The 22338-nt window shown below is 47.2% G+C and overlaps 1 protein-coding gene across 1 annotated transcript in view; it reads left to right on the forward strand.

Moving 5' to 3' along the window:
* PFKFB3 (6-phosphofructo-2-kinase/fructose-2,6-biphosphatase 3) overlaps positions 1-17772 on the forward strand; it is a 37913-nt gene extending 20141 nt beyond the window's left edge. The window contains exons 2-15 of the mRNA XM_042872568.1: positions 4834-4959; positions 5240-5336; positions 5978-6044; positions 6350-6424; positions 6721-6777; positions 7754-7878; positions 8582-8789; positions 9479-9625; positions 9969-10073; positions 10912-11041; positions 11230-11292; positions 11455-11519; positions 12959-13129; positions 17332-17772. Coding sequence (XP_042728502.1) covers positions 4834-4959; positions 5240-5336; positions 5978-6044; positions 6350-6424; positions 6721-6777; positions 7754-7878; positions 8582-8789; positions 9479-9625; positions 9969-10073; positions 10912-11041; positions 11230-11292; positions 11455-11519; positions 12959-13129; positions 17332-17361 — 1466 coding nt within the window. The 3' untranslated portion in view covers positions 17362-17772. The remainder of the gene's footprint in view (positions 1-4833; positions 4960-5239; positions 5337-5977; positions 6045-6349; positions 6425-6720; positions 6778-7753; positions 7879-8581; positions 8790-9478; positions 9626-9968; positions 10074-10911; positions 11042-11229; positions 11293-11454; positions 11520-12958; positions 13130-17331) is intronic.
* The last annotated feature ends 4566 nt before the right edge of the window (positions 17773-22338 follow it).

The raw sequence follows: 22338 nt of genomic DNA on the forward strand, positions 1-22338 counted from the left end.
CCCGGCGCTGCCCCGCCGCTGTGAGTACGGGCACGGGATGGGGGGAGGGGGGTCTTGGGAGGTGGTCGTAGCATCGCAGCGATGGGATGGGAGAAGCCCCTCATCCGTCCTGCGCGATGCTGCAAGCTGAGGCGAGCCCTCGCGATATCGGCACGTCCCCTTTATATTCACATGTGGTAGCGTCTCTATCATCTGTGCTATACAACGCGGCGTGCGCTATGCTGTATCTGCTACCCATGCGATGCGATATGGCCCTGCCTCCTCGCTCCGCCGGCCCGTGATTCATTTCCAGCCCCGGCTGGAGGAAGGCGCAGCGCTCCGAGATGCGTGTGGCCTCATTCCCTTCTTCCTCCGCCCCGTAATGCCGATGGGATTATAAGGCTACGGGGCAGGTCGCTAAGATGGGCTCTCTGTTTAAATCCGCCAGGATTTTCGGGTTGCGCTACGCCGTGTGTGAGGTTTGATTTTTCTTTGGATAACTGGTGACCAACTCGGAGCCTTTAGCAATGAATTCAAAGCTTGTAGGGGGGAGGTTAGGACAGCGGGTTTAGAAAAATGAGGTTTGCTCATCTCCGTGCTGTGCTAAGGGTGAGATAGGAGAGTAAGAGAAGAGGAGGCAGGTTAATCTTTCTACGTCCTGCATTGATACTGGGGGTGGGCATAAAATAGCATTTCCGAGCCCTGCACCGAAGCTCGGAATGGATGTGGCTGTTCGGAAGTGAACTCTGCGCTTAAAGTAAAATAGAATATTTATTTTTATAACTAAAAGCGAACGCGTGGGTGCCTCTGTGGCATGGATCGCGAGCACGGCTCTTTGCTCGCCCTCAGCTGACAGCTGCCGCTAGGGCAGCTCCGTGGGATTTCCCAATGGGCGGCTGTGGGAATCCATAGGGCCGGGAGGGAGGGGGAAAGGGGGGGGGAGGGGGGGGGGGAGAGAGAAGAGGTGGCACTTTGCAGCCCTGCAGGAGGATGGAAGCAGTTGGGTGAATCAGTGTTTCCGATGGTTTTCTCGAGGTTTTCTTTGAGCCGCTTTGCCTTTCGGTTGGCTGGAAAAGTTGGCCCGTTTGAAGGAAAACAAAAGCAACAGATTGTGAGCGGCATTCATTTGCACGGCGGTTGCCCCGTGGCTGTGCCGTGAGGGATGCTGTGGCCCTTGCACATCTGTGGCAGCAGCTCTGCAACATCTGGATTGCTGCAGGGCTTTGCTTTTAGTGGGACTGGTGGTGTGGGGGGGTGGGGAGTGGTGTAATGCTTTGCAGCTGGAGTGCGGTGATGTGATTTTTCTCAAGGGCTGACACCTCTGAAAGAAATTCCTAAGTTGTTTTGGTTGTTTTTTGTTTTTGTTTGTTTTGTTTTTTTTTTTTTTTGCTGGTTTCTGATAGGGCAGAGTTTTCTTAGCGCTGTAAGATGTTAAGCGGTTCGTTATGAACTTGGCTTCTAATTATTTTTCTTTTGGGGTGGAAACGAGCCACGCTTAGGCATCGTTCATTGCGATCTAAGGAAAGAGCCCCACTGGGCTTTTGGAAGCAGCGGTTTCCCATAGGCAGCGTCCATTCCTCGGCGGTAACAAAGAACGGGGACACAAAGGCTCGATGTGAGGCTGCTGCGGTCGCGGTGGGGGGAAAGCAGGAGGAACTCGCAGAGCATCAACGGGAAACCGCCGAGTGGATGCTCTGCGCGTGGAATAATTGGCCCGATTGTTCCCGTCCTCATGGCAGCTCGAATGGATGCGGCGATGCCTTCATCCGGCCCTCTGACTGCGATCCATTCAATGGGGGTCCGGCTGCACGTCGCTCACGTAGGGGCTGGGAAGGGGCCGGGCAGGGGGATGCAGAGGGGAGAGAAGGCAGAGGGCCTCAGTCCATCGCGTGGCTCCGCATGTGGGATGCGGAGAGATTGCATGGGTGTGGGTGCTGTGGGCTCCTTGAGGTGATGCGTGGTGTAGGAACGCGTCCCTTGGAGGTGTCAGAAGAATGGAATAGGAAAAAAAGCTGGAAAAAAAAAAAGGGAATCTGAGTGGCGTGGAAGAAGCGGAGTGGGATTTTTGGGAGGGGGAGGCGCATGGGAGCGTTGCCTACAAAGAGGCAGTAAAAGCACATGGATTTGGGAGGTGGCTCTTTTTTATTTAACCATTTATAGAGGAATTTTTTTTTTTTTTTTTTTTTTTAATTCTTTTTCCTTCTGCACTCCAGTGAGCTCTCAGCAGCTCCCAGGCACAAGGGTCTGTGATATTTTCTTATAGGTTGGAGCAATTGGGCTTGTTGAGCTTGGAGGAGGCTCTGGGGAGACCTTGTTGTGGCCTTCCAGTACTGGAAAAAAAGTTATAAGCAGGAGGGGGAGCATGATCTAACAGTGACAGGATAAGGGGAAATAAATTTCTTCGTTTTTTGTTAAAACTAGGTCAGATGTTCAGAAGAAATTCTTTGCTCAGAGGATTGTGAGGCACTGGGATGGGTTGACCAAAGAAGTTGTGTGAGCTCCATCCATGCAGGTTCTTATTGCTAGGTTGGATGGGGCCCTGATCTGGTGAGTGGCAGCAGCCCATGGCAGTAGGCTTGGAACTGGGTGGGCTTAAGGTCCCTTCTGACCCAAGCCATTCAATGAAATACACTGCTGGAGCCTTTTGAAAGTCATCCCTGACCTTGGCTTACCTGGACTGCTGTCTGTAATGAGTAATGAATATGCATTGAAAACCCTGATAGCTTTCCAGTCTGGTGAAAAGGAATGATGAATTGGGTCTTTGTGAAGCACTGGGAGCAAAACACAGGTTCTGTTTCATCCGTGCTGCAAAGTTTCCTAGAGCTCAGGGCTGGCTTTTGTGATTTTGCTGGATTTGGGCTCAAGTTCCTGATTAAGTAGGTGCTTGTGCTAAGTCCACCACTGACCTTTGGGAAGTGTTTCTAGGTTCCTAACCAGGTGCTTTTTCACAGTATGGAGGAACCTGGGTCTTCTATTTGATAGCAAACTGATCTAGGGAGAGATTCCTTCAGCTGTTCTTTGGTTTTGCTGCCCCCATGCAGGCAGGAGCTCTGTGACTGCTTCAGTTCTATTTGGAGCCAAAGGGGGCACGAACAGTACCCAGCATTGTCCCTGTCCCTCGTTAAGCACCTTTATTTTAATTGCTCAAGCTCTCTTGATATCTTTGATATCTTGTATCTGCTAGCAGCTAGAGAAAGGAGGAGCTGGTCTATTCAGGTGTAATTCTTTTCCTTTCCCTCTCAAGTTGTTAGAGCACATGAGACGTTTTCTCTGTACTTTCACACTCAGAGAGTAAAAGCCCTTTTCCTTTGGATGCCTGCAGCCCCCTGGGTACCCCAGTGTGCAAAATCAGTGCCTGCCACTGAGATCAGTAGGAGCTGCCCTGGGCTTTTGGAACGTGGCACCCAAGGGGACAAGTTGCACAAAGGGACCCAGTGCACTGTCCTGAGGAACACAGAATACTTAAAGGGGGTGGGGGAGAGGGAGAAACCCCACCTTCTGATAGTTTTCTCATCTCCTTTCTGCTTTGTTGAGGCAGCCAAGCGGATGATGAGTGGCTCTTTGCAGTTCTGGCATTTTAACGTGTGGCTTTAATTTGGCTGTAGGATTTTTTTTGTTTGTTTGTTGGAAGGGAAATGCCACATGTTTCGCATACTCTCTGCATACCTCTTGGTTTGTTTGCCCATCCCTGACACCAATCCCTCCACGCCGCCTCCATCCCCTGGCAGCTACCAATTGTGCTGCATCCCAAGATCCCACCTGCCCCATAGCGAGGAGAGCAGCTCAGCTCACAGCCCATAATTAAGGCACATTTTTATGGCTCTGCCATCAGCCATTCACTCCCCGCATTCCTTTCCCATGAGGTTTCCAGGATTGAAGGGTGGATGAGAAATCCCGTTGGAGGGGCTTGCTCCTTGCCGGGAGGGCTCAGCACGTGATGCTGAGTGGTATGAAAGGTGCCTGCCTAATCCAAAAGCCATTAAGCATCGTTAAGATCTTCCCTTCCTGCCTGTAAAGCGCTTGGCTTGTTGCCTTGGTCTCTTGATGTGATCTTGATGTGGACATTAGTGCCGTGGGAGGGCAGTGAGATGCTGCCATGCGTGCTTTCCTACGGACCAATCCATTGCCCCAGAATTTACTTTCTAAAGGATTTATGGAGAAAAGTGACTCTCCTGGGTACCTTTGTCACCGTTCTGTCTGCGTTTTGGTCATGCAGTTTTATTGAATTGGAGTCATCTTTAGCTTTCCAGTCATCACTCTGGGTTTACTTCCACCTGTTTGATACAGGACCCTCTTTATAACAAAAAGTAACCAGCTTAGGTTTAGAAGAAAGAGAGAAATCATTCTCATGTATCTGCTTTTATATGCTGATGGTTCCAATCAAATTAGGGCCGTCCTCTGGATTTCCTAAGATCAGCCAACCATAGGGATAAGGGGTTGTGTTTGTTCCCCTTCATGGGAAAACAGAGGCACAGAGGATCCTGCAAGATGCCTGCAAGCTGTACCTCCGCAGCCATCAAGATGTACTCCTTTGTCCTTTTGGGTCTGAATTTGGGTCAGTGTGGCTTAACTGGGGCAGTGGTCTCACTCGTCGCTCATAGAGCCATCCACCATATGCTCCAGCACTAATGTGCTCATTCAGCAGATTCCATTCTGAAACTGAGTCGGTGGATTTCCCTGCTCAAGGTTTTGGTCACTGAGGCTTATGGGTTGAAGATGCAGGGGAAATGGTGCAGAGGCTTTTTGGTCTCCCTGTAACTTCAAAAGGACCTGGAGGAGGCTGGCTCAGCAGCAAGGAAGATGAGCTGGTGGATTAACAGCTGCTTGTGTTTTGTTTTCTCTTCTTTCTCATAGCCTGTGGGCCACAACTTGCCAATTCTCCCACTGTGATAGTGATGGTTGGCCTCCCAGCCCGGGGGAAGACTTACATCTCTAAGAAGCTGACTCGCTATCTCAACTGGATTGGTGTCCCAACAAAAGGTGAGATGTTCACAGGCTGCTGGGAAAAGGACCAGCTTCAGTCCTCAGAAAGTGCTGCTGGACCTCAGTGGTACTGCTGGGGGACATTGTCCCACGTGGGATGGGAGATGTTTCAAAGGAGTGGGAAAAATGGGACAAAGAGATATCCATGAGCCTTTTAGAGTCTTTTACTCTAAAGATGTCTTTTCTCAGTCTGTTGCTAAAAAGTGGTATTCCTGGGAGCTGCATGCTGATTTGATGTGTTCTCCTGGCTTTGATGATTTTTACCTTTCTCCTGCAGTTTTCAATGTGGGGGAGTATCGCCGTGAGGCAGTGAAGCATTACAGCTCCTATGACTTCTTTCGCCCCGACAACGAAGAGGCTATGAAAGTCAGGAGGTGAGCGTGCGTCCTGCCTGCTGTTGGTGTCCCAGATGAGTTATGAAGCTCACAGTGGAGTTACTCTATGGTTTTGGGGTGATGGATGGAAGGGCTGGGCTGGATCTTGAAATTTCCCTGCTGTAGAGGCACAAATTGAAGCTGTTGGGGCTCGGTGGGTCAGGATTGCCAGTGCATCCCTACATCACTGGTATTCTGAGATCACCAGCAGGCTCAGTGGTGGAGGGCATGAGCTCTGCAGTGGTGTTTGCTCTTTGCCTCTTCATTTGCAAGCTGCAGAGCAGCTTGGTTTTTCAGTAAGCCGAGGGTGTCACCTGGGAGGGAAGAATGTAGATTTGGGGCCTCCCTCATTCACCTGCTTAGCGGGGATCTGCGTGCTGTTTGGCATAAGCATGTTGTAGAGCATCATTTAAAATAAATAAATAAAAAGTTAAGAGGCTGCAGTGAAAGCTCTGAGGAAATGAGGAGGGTGTGGTGCTGGCATTCAGTCCCTGCTCTTCATGTGCAGAAGAAACACGCAAAAGTGTACAGACAGGAAATCATCCAAAGCATCCTTTCATGGTATTGCTCAGCTATCTGCAAAGTGTAGAATACTTAATTTTAACTGATGTTTAAATACATGGCTCTGGTCTCTTTTGCAGGCAGTGTGCTCTGGCTGCCCTGAGGGATGTTAAGCTGTACCTGACGGAGGAGGCTGGCCAGATTGCGGTAAGAGATGCCCTCTGTGGTGCTTGGCACTAATGCTGGAAGTGCTGAGCCCTGTGCAGCTCAGGGCAATGTCACCTGCAGGAAAAGGGGCCATATGCTCAGAGACTGGGAGAGGGTTCCTAAACATTCCCTGAAATTAAGCAGATGGGGGAAGGATGTTATAAAATGCCCTCAGTGGGAGAGAAAAGTGCGTGGCCAGCAGCTTTTACAAAATATCCACTGTTCCACCTAGATTACTTAGATGGAAGAAGGGCTCAGTGAGAAGCCAGGCATCCTTGTGCTAACCAGAGTCTTTGTTTTTAAAGGTTTTTGATGCCACAAATACCACACGGGAGAGGAGAGGGATGATCCTAAATTTTGCCAAAGAAAATGGGTTCAAGGTTGGTAGTGTTCTGCTGCTGCCTGTGTTGTGTAGACCACATTACATTATTTATTATTCATTATGTGTAGTTGATCACTGATGTGTTGTCCTCATGATGCTCTGTTGTAAGGGGGATTTTGCTGCTGGAATGGGAGACCTTTCCTGGTCCTGAGTCCTGGGGATTGAAAGGATAGAAGTGAGGTGAAGGGAATGCTCCTTGGGTGAAGCTGGGAGGAAGTCTGGGTTGAGCAAGAGCTGGCTGAATGTTCTAAACCTTACTGCTGGCTTTTAGCTGAGCTTTGCTGTGCTTTGCAGGTGTTCTTCATCGAATCTGTCTGCAATGATCCCAATGTTGTTGCCACCAATGTCATGGTAAGAGTGAAAGCCACTTGCTTTTGTTTTCTCTTGTTTAGAATTTTTCCCCTGTGTCCAATTGGTTTCTTTTCAAAAGACATCCTGCCAGACTCTGCTGAGGGTTAGGAGTTCTTTGTCTTTTTATGGTATATTTGTCCTGGGATGAGAAGGGAGCTCTTCCAATTCTGATGATGTCCAAGGGTATCAAGGAGAGGTGTATAAAGTACTTAGAATAGCTTGGTGACCCCAAATTCCCTTTTGAAGTGATAGGTGTGGCTAAGGGCTTGTATCCCATCAGATTGCTTGGTGGGTGTGGTTTAAATCCAGTTAGATTTGGTGACTTCAGCCACATCCAGCTTCATAGTATCTATTAAGGTCTGTTTTGAGGGGAATAACAACTCAGCTTAGAGGCTTCCTGCTGCTAGCTGACATTTTGAATGAGGGAGTGACATAAAACATTGCTTATCAGCTCCTTTGGGAGCTACTGGATCTTTGATTTCTCTTCAGCAGAAATGAGCTTTTGCCTGTTAGGCTTGGCTAGGGTGAGTAGATGCTAATTGGCCTACCTGGGCATGATTAACTTCAATGGAAGTGTCCTTTCCCCCCTTGGGCTATGCTTCAGCCTTATCTCCAGCCTGCCTTTTGCAAGTTGTTTTACAGTGTCTGAGAATGTGTCACGGGATATCCAGAGTCTACGAGGGGGTTTTCATGGGCCTTTGCCCTGCCCCCAGGACTGGCTTCACAACAGGCACCAGTCTAGGGGCGTTTGTACATGCTGGAGCTGCTGCCCTGTGATGGTATCCCATTGGTTTCAGGATTGGTTGGGAAGTTAACTGATGTGTAACACTTCTGCTCAAACCCAAATCTCCAGGAAAGGCGTCGTATTAAAGCAAGTTAGACAGAAATTAGTCCCTGTGAGTTGCCAGGTGGGGCAACAGCCTTCTCTGCTTGCTTCCTAACCTTACCTTTTGGTGTGTTGCCTCCCCTATTGTAGGAAGTAAAACTGTCCAGTCCTGATTACCGAGACTGTAATTCGACCGATGCAATGGAGGACTTCATGAAAAGAATCAATTGTTACCAGGCCAGCTACCAGCCACTTGACCCTGATGACTATGACCGGTAAGAAACTTTCCTGCCTTATAAAGAGCCTGTCTTTGAATGCCTTTTGTTTCCTGGGAACGGGGTAATGAAGTATGGAGCAGTATTTCACTTGGTGTTCAAACACGTGACTGTGCTAGCATAGTGTGTGGCCAAGGCTTGCTGTAAATCATGCTTCTTCCTTGAAAATGTAATGCTGTTTTCTCCTGCCCGGTATTAGGGAGTGTGTACTGGTTTTGACCATATTCATAGGAATACAGACATCTTGAACTGGAAGAGACCTTGAAGATTATCTAGTTCCAGGCTTAAATACAGATGAAACAAAGGGATGGGCTGTTGGGCTGGAGTGTTTCTGGGATGCTTTTGTCATGGTGCCAGTTAAAAGAAGGGGTTGTTTAGACAAGCTCAGGGTTGACCCAGGGTACGCAACTAAGGCTTGCTCACCCTTTGCTGTCCTGTCCGAGGCGGGATGTGCTTCTTGCTAGGCTTAATCCTCTTTACTGCTGCAAGGAGGGAAGCTGATTACACTCGTGTCACTTAGACCTGCATGAATTGCTGTGACATACCAACTTCCTGTTGAAAATAGCCTGCAGAAAATCCTTTTAGCTGAGTGATTATATTGACTGAGATACCTTACAAGGCTGTTTTGTGGAGTGACGGTTTTCCTTTCTACTTTTCCCACTGACACCTGCCCCACCACTCATCCTTGCTGTGTTTTCCCCAGGGAGCTTTCTCTCATCAAAGTCATTGATGTTGGCCGGCGGTTCCTGGTCAACAGGGTTCAGGATCACATCCAAAGCAGGATTGTTTACTACCTAATGAACATCCATGTCCAGCCCCGCACCATTTATCTTTGTCGGCACGGTGAGAGTGAGTTCAACCTCAAGGGGAAGATTGGAGGTGACTCAGGCCTCTCCAACAGGGGCAAGAAGGTAAGGAGGAGAGGAACATTTCCCTGGTATTTGGCTGTAGGAGATGCCATCTGTTGGGCATTGAGTGTGTATTCAATGCCAGCTGGGATGATCTGAAGATCCATCTATAGGGCTTGTCAAATTTTGGCTCAAGCATAGCCACAAAAAACCCTCTTAGGTAATAGTTAAGAGCTCTGTTCACTCAGTAATTGTTTCTTCAAGGACTGGTCAAGAGAGCTGGTACATGGAGGGCTAATATTTATTTTGGCTTTCCATTACCATTTTGAAGTCCAAATGGATTCACTCACTCAAGATGTGACTTGTCAAGGACTACGTAAACATCAGTTGACTCTCTGACAAATAAACAGAGCTGTGGTTAAGGATGGTGTGGGATATTTCACATTATAGGAGAGTCGAGGTTGTGACATGGTTTCCTGGATGTTGCTGCTGTTCCTTGATTACATAAGATTGCAGTTTTCTCTTCTTCTGTTCTGTTCTGTTGTTCTCATACTCCTTTATAACTTTTCGGGAATCACAGATGTGTGAGGCTGTTCCCCCACCTTAGAACAGAAGGCCAATACATCTGCTATGGAAGACAGAAGAGGACCTGGAGAAGGGAATGTTTACTAGGAAGCAGGGAGGGAAAACTCATTGGGAAGCTGAGTGGGATCCCGCTTAGATCAGGAATCAACCTCTTCTCTGTCCTACAGTTTGCACAGGCGCTGAACAAATTTGTTGAGGAGCAGAACCTGAAGGACCTCAAAGTCTGGACCAGCCAACTAAAGAGAACAATCCAAACAGCAGAAGCTCTCCAGCTGCCCTATGAGCAGTGGAAGGCCCTCAATGAAATAGATGCTGTAAGTAGCTTTAATTGCAGTAGGAGACGATAGTGCTGGCTTTTTTTCAGTCCTGCATAAGTCTCACCTCCAGTAGGGAGTTCTCCCTTCTATGGGGAATTGTGTACTTTTCCTGCTCTGGCACCCAAATTTTGGCTTGTGGTTTTACCTCTACCTTATACAAGATGTTCAAGATGTTGGCTTGAATAAATAGATTAAGTTGTCTTTTTCATGAAACTGCTCTATATCTGATCCCTCAGCAGATTAAAGACAGTTAGTTGCCTTGGAGAAGGATGTGTGTGTGTTAGGTGGGCCAATTCTTTTTAGCATGGCCAGTAACCTCATGGCTATCCTCGTCTTTCAGGGTGTGTGTGAAGAAATGACTTATGAAGAAATCAGGGACCAGCATCCAGAGGAATTTGCTTTACGTGATCAGGATAAATATTACTACCGTTACCCTTCTGGAGAGGTAGGAGACGTTTGGAGACGTGGCTCATACTTGAATATGGCCTTCTTGTTCTAATGGCTCTTCCTTACACCCAGAGTAGGAAGAAGAAAAGCAAGTGTTACCATTTTTTTTGCTAGTCCATCCTCTCCATTAGATTCACTCAGTGTTGTACTGCCCAGGTTTTCCCCTTTGTTTCATTTCTAAAGTAGTAATTTCATCCTCTGCTCTCTGCGTCACTTGCTGTGGGTTGATGTTGATATCTCTGTCTCTGGCTTGAGAAACACTATCTGCTTTCAAGTTGTGACATGTGGAGGTGGGAATTTACGTCAGTCCTAGATGGTAATTTTGGCTGTGAACTGACTTATTTAGTCCCAAATTAAAAAATCATGTCCATAGATACTTGGAAACAATAAATATTTAGTCTGATGACAGCAGGTCTAGAGGAGGGTATTTGAGAGTGACTGACATAGACTCTAAACAGCCTTTCATGAAACCTTTTAAAACCTTAGAGATTTTCAGGGTGCTTCATACTTTAGAACTTAAAAACCCACAGAGAAGGAAAAAAATTCGAGACAACAGAGACAGTAACCTCAAAGCCTCTGTGCAGTTATAGCTTACCTCAATAAATTCTTCAGGGCTGTAATTGAGACATAAATGGTTTGTTTCTTTCTCTGATTAGTAGCTATGTTGTAGAGTAGCCAAGTTGAAGCACTGTTAAATTTACTCATCTTTTTTATCAGTAATCATGTTGGTTTATAGAAGCATGAAATCAATACTTAGACCAAGACATTGATAACTGTTTCTTGTGAGGTCCTTGTCTTCTTGACTCTATGCCCACCTCCCTGCTCTTCTGTTTCAGTCCTACCAAGATCTGGTGCAGCGCCTGGAGCCAGTCATCATGGAGCTGGAGAGACAAGAGAATGTCCTTGTGATCTGTCACCAGGCTGTCATGCGCTGCCTCCTTGCTTACTTCCTGGACAAGAGTGCGGGTGAGCTCCCTGTCCCTGGGCAGCAGGTGGATCCTGTTGGAGGAGGGACATAGCTTGGAGGAGATGAGATGTTCTTGTGCCCACGCAGGGCCTGGAGCATGCATTTCTTTGGTATGGGGTGGGTTTAGGTGCTGAAGAAGATGTTTTTAGAGAAGGTGGGGTTAATCTTGCTTTGCGTTTCTCCGCAGATGAAATGCCCTACCTGAAATGTCCTCTTCACACGGTACTGAAGTTGACCCCAGTGGCTTATGGTAAGTGGGAACGCTACTTACTGATGTGCTGAGGTGTTCAACTAGCACCTCCTCTTAAATCCAAGCTTCTGGGACATGGGCAGAGGTCTGGAATGGAGCACCTTGTAACACCTTCTGTTGGGTTTGCTGACAGCCTCTGTATCTCTCTGCTTCCTTATGCAGGCTGCCGTGTGGAATCCATCTCCCTGAATATTGAAGCTGTGAACACTCACAGGGAGCGGCCAGAGGTAAGTGCTGCTTTCCCTCTGAGCCATCCCTTGGGTGTTCCTTCCTTTCCCCTGTGGTAACCCAGCATGGAGGATGACTGGGGAGACTGCTCAAAGTGCCACTGGAGAATTGGGAGCATCAGTTGGGTTCTTGCTCTGCATAGATGTGGCTGACTGAGGGTTTTCCAAGGGAAGAAGACTCTTGCATGTGCCTGCTACCTAGTTTAAAGATGATCAAGGGAAAGGTCAGCCAGTCTCTGACTTTTGCCTTTGTGCTCATCCACTTGCCCGATACGTAATAGAGCCATGGGTAGAGAAGGTGACTTCTCCCTGGTGTCCCAGACGGCTGGCAGAGCCCATGCTTGGTGACTTGGCCAGCATCTGCCTGTGTCGTTTTTCCTGGTGTGCCGGTGGCTCTATGAGGCTACCAGAAAGCTGTTATGCAGGATGGTGGATTACCAGGGGAGAAGACCCCTTGCATGGAGGGGAAGAACTCCATAAAGTCAGGTCTGTGTGCTCCACCAGGAGCTCAGAGGCCAGAACAAAGAGACATCAAAGGAAGGGGGTGCCAGCTCGGTGGTGGGGCTGGATGGTTGCTCAAGGGGAGCCCTGCGTCCCAACCTTTCCAGCTTGTGGTGATGGATCCTGTCTGGGTTTTGGATGGTCTCATCCATCCCCTTGTGGACCGCATAGTTTCTTTGCTCCTTGACCTCGATACATTGGAAAAGCTGGTCACCTTCCCATAGCATCAGGGCCATTGATGCCCTTGCATCACCATTGCCAGGAGTGGCTGTGGGGCTCAGTTAGGATGGATCAAAGCATGTGTAAAGCGCTTGGGTTCCTCAGCTTGGCTGTAAGGGCGTTGCCCTCCATCCATCCCACATGCCTTGAGTTGGAGCTTGGTGCTGTGCTGACCCTTGCTGGCTGCTCTGTCCCACTTCCCCATCCTTTCTTATCCACTCAGGCTCACTCGTCTTTCCTCTTCTTGCTTTCACAGTCAGAGGGACCAGCTTTGAGGAGCAGAGCGATGGGCACCGCTCTGTTGTGCTAAGTGGTGGCTGTTGGTTACTGCTATACTTGGTAGTAATGCACGTTTTACTTTTTTTGTGATTGAAGGCTTGTGTGGAGAAACTCTTATCTTGTTTCTGAGTGCAGGGCTCTTTTTTTTTTTTTTTTTTTTTTTTTCCCCCTCCCTTTCTTGGGAAATCATACTATGTTCTCAATCACTTTGCGTTAGTTTCTCTTTTTTTGGCGTCCAGAGCATTTCATTACATCCAACTAATCCTTTGCACATCGAAAGCAATTGTGGGGGGGAAAAGCAGAGGCTGCTTTAAGGAAAGAAACAACTTGCTTTTTTTTTTTTTTTTTTCTCTTTATAACTGTCGCCTTCTTCCCTTTTCATTTTTTTTTTTTTAAATTTATTTTTATTTACTTTTTTTCTTTGTCTCACTCTAATTTAGGAAGCAAAGAAGGGACCTAACCCGCTCATGAGACGTAATAGCGTTACCCCTCTAGCAAGCCCAGAGCCCATCAAAAAGCCTCGCATCAACAGCTTTGAGGAGCATGTGGCTGTTTCTTCCGCCTTGCCAGGCTGTGTTCCTCAGGAAGTGCCCACGCAGCTGCCGGGACAAGTTAGTTGAACCTTTTGTTTTTGGTTTTTTTTTTTTTTTTTTTTTTTTTTTCTGGTTGTCATTCTTGTTTGTTTGTTTGTCGTCCTCCTCCTGTCGCTCCTGAAGCTGAGAACGGCTTGCACTTGTTGCATCCTGTGCTGCTGGCTCTGAGATGCTCTGTCTGCGCTTCTCCCAGTCTCTACGTTAGGTTGGTTTTTGGGAGCAGCCAGTGATAGGTGGCTGTCAGTCTTTGATCAACTCAGTGCTGTGGGTTGAATCAAGCAGCTGATCTAGGAATTGAGTCTGTGTCCCCCATCTGACATTGCTGTGTCACAGAATTGTGGAATGCTTGGGGTTGGGCTGGTCTATCCCCTTGTCAAGCCAGCATCATCCAGCACAGACTCCCCACAACCATGTCCATGTGAGAGCCTGTTGGCTAAGCAGGCAAAACCAAAGGTCTCATGCCTACTTCCTCCCCCAGTGCATTTGCTCCACTGTAGACCTGGGCATTGCAACAGCACAAATGTTCTTGAGCTTCCACTGAGAAAATTACCATCAGTACCCATTTCTGCCTGCAGTTCTCTATTCCTAGAGGAATAGGCAAAATGGGCCAAAACTGAGTAGAAGCCAATTTTGGGAGTTCATCCATGCCCTGTGCATTAGCTGCCTTCTGCAACCCTGCGTGGAGACTGAGGGATTTATAGAATCGTTAAAGTTGGAAATACCACTAAGATCAGCTAGTCCAACCATGAACCTGTTCCTGTCCATGTCACTCAGTAAAACATCTGCCCTTTTCTTGGAACCCTCCAGGAATGGTGACTATACCACCTCCCTGGGCAGGCTGTTCCAATACCTCACCATTGTTTCTGAGAAGAAGGGTTTGCTAATATCTAATCTGGTCCTCCCCTGCTATGTTGCTTGTATGTTATCTCTTCTTTCTCTCACTTGAAAAGATGGAGAAGGAGAGCCCTTGCTTGGGACAGGATTCCCAGAAATCAAAGCCCCATCCCTTAGTATGGCTCGAACCAGAGGAGCAGCCATATATGTACATGAGCCTCATATTGTGCTGCTTGTTGGATCTTGTCTTGTCTGCTCCTTCTTTGCCATGTCTGTGTTGTCCCCAATCCCTCCTTTGCCAGGATTGGTGTGATGTGTCCCCTGGCTCCCCGTTAACTGCTCTGCTTCATTTCTTTGCATGAACCCTTCCTCCCCATACAGCACTGAGCGGGTCAGTTCCTCAGTTTCTTGGCTTTTGGGGCTTTGCTTTGGGATGCTCAAGTCTTGCAACAAACCCTGTCCTGGCTTCAGGGTCTGGAAGTGTTTGGTGGCCAGGTGCCCCACGCTGCTGTTCCGTGTTCCCTGCCCTGTCTCATGCAGCATTACTGACACCTCTCTTTCCCTTCTCTCTGTCTCTCTACAGCCTTTACTAGGAAAGGCATGCCTGTAAGTACTTTCTTGCGTCTTATTCTCTTCCCTCCCTCTTCCCCTGTTTCTCACTGTCCCACTGGTTATTCTGTTGCCGTGAAACCTCGCTGGGCATGGTTTTCTTGGACTGAATATTTGTTGGGGTGGGAATTGGGTGCGTCTTAAGAATTACAAAGAGGACGCTATGAATGCTGCTTTGTCCAACCCCTAAGTATCCTATCTTGATTAAGTGCCCAAATTCTGTTGGGAAACAGAACAAATTACTAACTCAGGATGCTGTCTGAATTCCTGCTTTCTCATTGAGTAGTTGGAGATACCCTTGGATTTTCTTTGAATTTTCCATGGTAGCACTTCACAGGTGATAGATCCAAGTGGTCTGCCTGTCTTGTGGACTCTTGAGTTATGCTTGAGCGATGCCACTGAAGATTTCCAGATAAGGTTCTGACCTCAGCTTCCGGCAGGGTTTTATCACCTGTGTGGGAGCTGAAACGTAATTCTGAAATGTAATGTGGGATGATCCCACGTCTGTAGTTCTGTAGATGTTAATTTTGGGACTAATCTTCCCATTTGTCTTGGGCATATTAGACAGAAGGATGCCTTGACCTAGCTCTATAGGCAAGATGCCTTGAGCCTTTAATGCATTACTTAGGATTGACTGAGGTTTTAACAGTGCTATTAAACTACTGTATAATAGGGACAATATGGTTCTGGATAAATTGAAGCCTTTGGACTCATTTCATGTTACCTCACTGAGTAAAGAGAGCATCAGTTATTAGAGAAGGAGTTCTCAAATGTCTTCTCAAAAACCAGGGAGATATGGGAGTTCAGCTGGGACAATGCCTACCTGTCTCTGTCCTTTATAGAGCAATCAGCCCACCTCCATACTTGTTCATTCTGTGAGATCAAGATGGGAAGAGTTGTTATAAACTGCCTTTGGTTGTGTGTAGCAGCTAGTGGACTTCACATTTATTCCCATTTTCCCAAAATGGATGGTAGAAAAGTCAGATTTTGGCTTTGTTGATGGGTTGGGAAGAGCACGCTGATGCTCCTGAGTGAATATTGAGCTGCCCACCACGGTGTGCATGCCTGTGCTCCTTCTCTTGCCTCGATGAAGTTTCTGGTCTGGTTGCTTTGAGAGTGACTTTCTTTTTGTATATCCCTCCATCTACCTTTTTCCCATCTACGTTACAATAAAAAGTATTGCATGCTGGACACAAAGAAAAACCACACTGATTTTGAATTTGGGAGGTTTGCATCAAGTTGTGCTACACCAAGAGCTCTGGGACAGGTGATGATGTCTTCCTATCCCATCTGTAGGCTGGATGCAGTGAGCTAAAGTTCTCCAATACTGGGAGTCTGCTTCCACCTACTATTGTGGGACTTAGGATTTGCTTTTGAGGGAACCAAGAAGATGCCACTAAGCGTTTGGTTTGTGAGGGACCTTCACCTCTGTCTCTTCACCTTGTTTGTGCATCCAGTCCCTCACTGTGTCCCGCCACAACCCATATGGTGTCAGGGGGAGGAGGTTTCCTCCCTCCCTCCCTTGTTTGCACTGCTGGAGTTGGTTGACAGCAGCAGCATTGCTGTGTCTACCATCCCTATGGGGGCTTGACCTCCCTCCCTCCCCCCATCCAGGGGATACCTAGAGAGCCCAGGGACATAATAGCTGTGTGCCCCTGGACTGGTTTGGGTTTGAGGGATGAACTGATGTGATGGTTTCTTTTCCTTTTGCTTGGTTTGTGATCCAAAATACACTTTGTAACAACAACCCAACTTAAAGTTTCTCCTCTTCCTTCCCTTCTTCTCCCCTTTCACTTTTCATGCTTAAAGACGACCTGTTTGTCACTTTCTCAAAGTTTTCTCTTTACTAATATTTCCAAGGTAAATAGCTGTGGGTGCACGTGGCTTTTCCTATCCCTTGTCCTGTCTCTTTAGTTACTGCAGAATAGTGCTGTCTTGTAGCATGGCCATGGTTCCTGGTGCTTGTAAGAGACAGTTTAGGTTGTAAAAGATTAAAAATAGGTTGAGAAGCCTTCCAAGCTGTTTCCTAGTCCCTTCCCCTCCCACCTGGCCTTTTTTTGTATAGTTTTGTGATGTGAGAAATGTCCTTGTTGTGGTCATTGCTCCTTGAGTTTCTCTGATGCTTTCCTATAGTCAGCACTTCTGGGAGCTGTTCCTTCTAGTGTTCAGCTGGTTGTCCCTGGATTTGTGGTCCTTGCTGCTTGCTGTGCACTAGTGGATGTCTCTTCTTGACACTGTGATGGTACCAGGTCTGTGCTTGAAGCCATTCTAGTTACCTTGAAATGTTACAGGTGAATGTTGGCTTCAGCTGCACCACTGATGGTGGCTGGTTTCCATGCCAGGTCCTCCAGGCCGTCACTGCACTGGCTGGAGGTGGTTCTGCAGCAGGGCACTGCTGAGGATGGACAAAGAATGACTTCCACCTAGCAGATGTGGGGGCACTGCCCTCCCTTGAGGGAAGCAAGAGAGATGCTTAACTGGGCTCCTCCAGTGTCCCGCCGTCTTGTCTTGCATGGACCAAAGAACAGTTCAGGCCTACCTTTGCCAGATTCCCGCCCTGTGGATGGGTGATGCTCAAAGGAGGGGCTTAGGCAGCAAGTCAACATGTCTCCCTCACCTCTCTCCTTGAGTATACAATGTCTTCTCCCTCTGTGGTAGTTAGATGCTTTCTTAGTGGTGACCCATGTTGTAGCGTTGTACCCCCGACCCTTTCTCAGTGTGCAATTGAAGATGCTCCAAGCATGACCCCAACCGTGCTCCTTCCCCTCTCGTTTCAGAACATGAACAACTCGCAGAAGCCGTCGTGAGTCCCTTAGTGCTGTCGCGAGGCCACCAGCGATGCCAGCTCCCATCCCATCGTCATTTCTGAAGCTTGCTTGTAAAACAGGTCTCCTCCGTTTGTGGTGAGGTCGACCCTCGGCTGTTTCTACCCACGCCTGTTCATCTGCAAACTGCTCTGCTGGAAGGGGGAGAGAAGTGGGAGAGCGATGGAGAGGAGGGAGACGAGCTCCCAGGTCTTCAGGCTGCAGCCTTGCTCTCCTCTCCGGTGTCCTGCTAGTGTGTAGCAAGCTGGGAAGCGCTTCTAGCGCACAGGAGTTTCCAAGTTCTGATTTTTCCTTCTAAGCGGTTTTGAGCTCTTTTTGTATAGACTAATGGTACCCATCCATCTTTGGGTGGAGTGTGTGTATATATGTGAATGGTGCGGGGTTAGCAGAGTAATGGGGACACGAAGGGAGGGAGGGAACAAAGGGGGAATTATTTTTTTTTTTTAATTTTTTTTTCTTTTTTTGCAAGAAAGCCCTTAATGTGCTGTGCTGCAGTCCCACGCCAGCTACAGCCTGCCATGCGCACAGCCCAGCTCATTGAGATACATAAAAACTGCTGGTTTTAGCCAGTAATAATAATAGAACCCTCATGTTAATTGATGCATCTCGAAGGGGGGGTTGCAGAGAAGTTCAGTGTGCTGCTGTGAAGCTGGCTATATGAGCTGCTTGTAATATTGAGGGGAACCACACTGGCGTTGGCTCCTGGGGATGCTCTGCATTGGAGGAAAGAGGAGATGGGTGGTTGGGTCCGTGCATCACTGCAGGCCGTAGGTGGGCAGCTGCACTGGGTGCATTTTGCAGACACACAGGTGTCTTGGCCAGAATGCAGGAAGGGTGTTAATGAGAAGTCTCAAGAAGAGAATTTTTTGTTGCTGTTCTTTTTCTTTAATATATATATACATGCACACAGGTGTGTGTGTGTGTGGGTATATGTTTATACTTAGAAACCGCTTGGTTTTTGCACTTTATTTGTGGCAGAAGCATGACTATAATTTTTTTTTTTTAAACTTGTGCCTCTTAAAAGGGGAAGCTTGAATACAGGCAATGTTTGTTTGTTTGTTTTTTTAATTTTTTTTTTTTTTTTTTTTTTTTTGTAAGCTGGGAAGCTGGTACTGCGCAAAAGCAGTTGCTGTGGCTTCCAAGGGGTGAGTGTGTGTGTGCAGGGGGCAGTGGACACAGTCCTGGCTTGGGCTCCATTGGCCAACTCTTGGAGGTTGGAGATAAGAGCTTTTTGATGCAGACTGTGAGCCAGCAGTTGACCGTAGCAATTAACCACTACTGCATTGTGCAAAAATCTGTGGTTTTTCCCCCAATCCCCTCCTGCATTCAGCATCTCTCCATTCTTTTTTTTTTTTTTTTTTTTTTCTTCCCTTCTTCCACAGCTGAACAGTGGAGGTAGGAAGCAAAGTCATCAGGGTCTTCCTCCAACACTGGAGGGGTTGGAGATGGGCAGCCCTTTGCTTTAATCCTTTCTATGGCTTCCTCCTGTCTCCTGGGTAGGAAACAACATCTCTGCAGATGGGAGCGAAGAGGTTTGTGGGGAGAGCATTGATTTTTCTTTTTTTCCTATTGTTGTGGTTTTTTTTTTTCTAATTACTATTTTATTTTGGTTTCTGGGGGGGAGGGGGAGGGGGAGGGGCAGGGTCGGTCCCTTTGTCCTGTGAGAAAAAGGTGAACCACAGTGCCTAGTGCTTCAGTCCCATGCAACAAAACCACATTGCATAGGCTCGGAGCAATACCGACAGCAGGGAAGGCTCAGGGACTACAGTGGTCCCTATCCAACCATCCTGGTGGTGTCCTGTGTGAGCGTGTCCATATGTGTATATTGTACAGATGAAACAAAAACACTTATTTTCCCCCCCCCTTTTTTTTTTTTTTGAAATTGTAATATCTGCATTAACGCGGACTTGTGCGCGTGCGGTTGACGTCAGCCCTTCTAGATTCTCTGCCTTTGAGAAGGACAGACACTGGGGGAAGGTGACTTTGCTGCCTTCTCAGCCCGTTTCCTGGGGAGCTGATCTGTCTCCTCCTCCTGCTACCCAAAGATAAGCCAGCACATGCAAACGTGCTGTCTGGCTGCCCATGATTAATCCTGTAAACACGATGTTTGGTGTATATTTGAGTGTGTGTCTATGCATACATACATATACATAAAAGTCTGCAAGAAAAAACAATAAACCCAAACCTTAAATTTAATTTCTTCTCTGGAAATAGAAATCTTGGTCCTACAGAAAGATGACAAGAAGTTGGTAGGCTTTTTTTTTTTTTTTTTTTTTTCCTTCCTTCTTCAAGAGGTGAAGTTGGCCCATGAGTAGCAAAGTGGTCCTTATGCTGGGAGTGGGTGGCCAGATGTCATCTCCATCCCATTCCATCATGCTTTCCGTTGTGTTTTGGCTGGACAACCAAAGCTCAGGCAATGATGCTGCAACCATGAAGGGAGGGAAGGTGTGAAGATGGATTTGTTGAACCACACCAGTCATTTTTTTTTCCCCGTTTCCTTTGTTTTTCCTGTTGTTTTTTTTTTTGTGTGTGTGATACTTGAATTTATTTTTTTATGATTTTTTTTTTTAATAGCAAAGCGCTGTTTATTTATTTAATGTATACTGCAAAGCTTGGAGAGAAGGGTAGTTACTTGGTTTTTTTTTTTTAATATTTCTGCTGTTAACTGTTCTGTATATACATCTGGAATAATTGCCTGATATCAAGCTGTGCCAGCTTAAACAGGGTCTGCCTTTCAGTAATTTGTATATTTTGCAGTTGCTGGACCAATAAAATAACTTGTTGAAATACAGACTTGATGTGGTTATTCCCTTGCTTTAAATCTGTGCCCTTGGGTACAGCATGGAGGCCAGGTTGGATAGGGCCCTGGGCAACCTGATCTGGTGTGTGGCAACCAGCCCATGCCAGGGGGTGGTGCTTGATTTTTTTTTTTTAGTCTCCTTCAACCTAAACTGTTCTGTTCTAACTTAAGCTTGGTGTTCCCAAGGGTGACTGTGTCCCATGCGATCCTCCTGTGTACACATGGGGATTACTCTGTTCCTGTGCCTTGTAGACTCCTCAGCCCTACAGTGCATTTTCTGCAGATCAATTGAGAAAAGCCCTTCTGCTTCCATGGCTTAACTCTTTCATTTTAACCACATGGCAGCAATTTGAAGGTTTCTATTTGGTCCATGAAGAGCTCAGTAGTAGGAATGATGGTGTGATCCATCCAACTGAGCGCTCACAAGCACTTAAGGCAAGAACTCTTCTTGCTCTACCTGCTACATCCCAGATGAATGTAAAAGGAATCCAAGGTTGCTGAGAGAGGTGGTGGCTGCCCCGTCCCTGAGGTCAGGCTGGATGGAGCTCTGGGCAACCTGATTGAGCTGTAGGTGTCCCTGTTGATTGCAGGGGAGCTGAACTAGATGACCTTTAAGGGTCACTTCCAACTTAAATGACTATATGACAGTTTCTGTTTGAGAGCAGCCATTTATTCAAACCTGGTACACCTCCTTATGATGCTTTGGTGCTGCTGTGTCAAAGCAGAGCTGTTCTGTAGGATCGTGCTGTCTTTGCCCCACAGCTGGAAAATGGTAGATGCCACAAATTGAATTGTCAGATTCTGGGCAGTTGTGGCCCCAAAATAGGAATGAGAAGGCAAAAAAAGAAAAAAAACCTTGTAGGTGTGGATTTGGCTACTGCTGGTTGACAACTTCAAGTGCTGCTCTGATCTTCCCTGGGGCTTTGGGGCAGGAGGAGTCTTTTTGGAGCAGAGCTTGAGATGCTCAGGGGCCATCTGCCTTCTCTTGTCCTCATTCTGTAGAGTTTTGAAATGGGTTTGTACCTGCATTTCTCTATGCTTGCATGCAGACACTGAGAGCTGTGGGGTGATGCTCACCCTGCAAACATCCCAGAGGCGTGGAGGACTCACGCTCTCCAGGAAAGTTGGTAACCACAACACCTTCTTTGTTTTGCCTATCTAGCAACCTGCCACCCTCCCTGACCTGAGTGAGGACAAAACATTCCTGCCTTGTTTTAGGGTAGGGAGCATGGCCTTGCATCCACCCCATACAGAGCTGGGCTGAGGCTGGGCACAGACACAACAGCAGCACTGCTCTTGCATCTCCTGTTATGGCTGTTTGAAGCCACAATAACCTCATCCTTGCAAGGAGACCTTAGAAACAGCTTTCACCTCCCAGGGCAGCGCTGTCAAGGCTGTTCAGCAAGGAAATGCTTTTGCTTCTCTTTCTGCGTGCAGGGACAGGAAGGGACTTGTAGTGCCATCTGGTCATGTTAAGGGGGTGTGTGTGTGTGTCACAGGTTAATGTCATCCAAGCAACATCTATTTTTTTAATTTTTTTTAATTATTATTATTGTTATTTTTAATTATTGTCATTATTATTAATTTGTTTTATTATTATTTTTTTTAATTCTTTGTTTTTCTGCATGATGCATTCTGTACCGTGGCAGATGTTCCTTGAGGCAGGCTGGATTTAAAGGTTACCCCTGACAGCAGGGAACATTTCCTGCTCACGGTCAACTCCGTCTCATTTCGCTGGGTTCCGTTTTCATTATGTTAGGAAAATAAAAAAAGGAAATCCAACCTCATTGCCAGCAAACAAACCAAGAGAACTTGTGATTGCTATAAAAAAAAGCACAGACCAGTCATGCTGGCTGACTCAGCTCTGATTGATGGCTCAGGAATGTGTCTGATACGTGCAAGGGATTAAGTAAACTGTGGGCAAACCTTTACAAAGCAGCGTGCTGTATGAAGTGCAGCCAGCACCCGTCCACCTGCCTGTGCCTGGGGATGTCTGCCACTGCACCACGGGAGCTGTGGGGTTTGTTTCCGTTTTACCCTGCAAAAAAATAAAGAATAAAAAGGAATGGGTATTTTTCAGGGTTGGGTGCTTGCTTTGCAAGGGAACTGCTTGCTGCTTGAGTGTTTTAATGGGGATTGTCTTGGTTTGCAACAGCTCC

This window comes from Lagopus leucura, unplaced genomic scaffold, assembly GCF_019238085.1.
Source record: "Lagopus leucura isolate 7727_CA_CO unplaced genomic scaffold, USGS_WTPT01 Super-Scaffold_100008, whole genome shotgun sequence".
In the NCBI taxonomy this organism is placed as follows: Eukaryota; Metazoa; Chordata; class Aves; order Galliformes; family Phasianidae; genus Lagopus; species Lagopus leucura.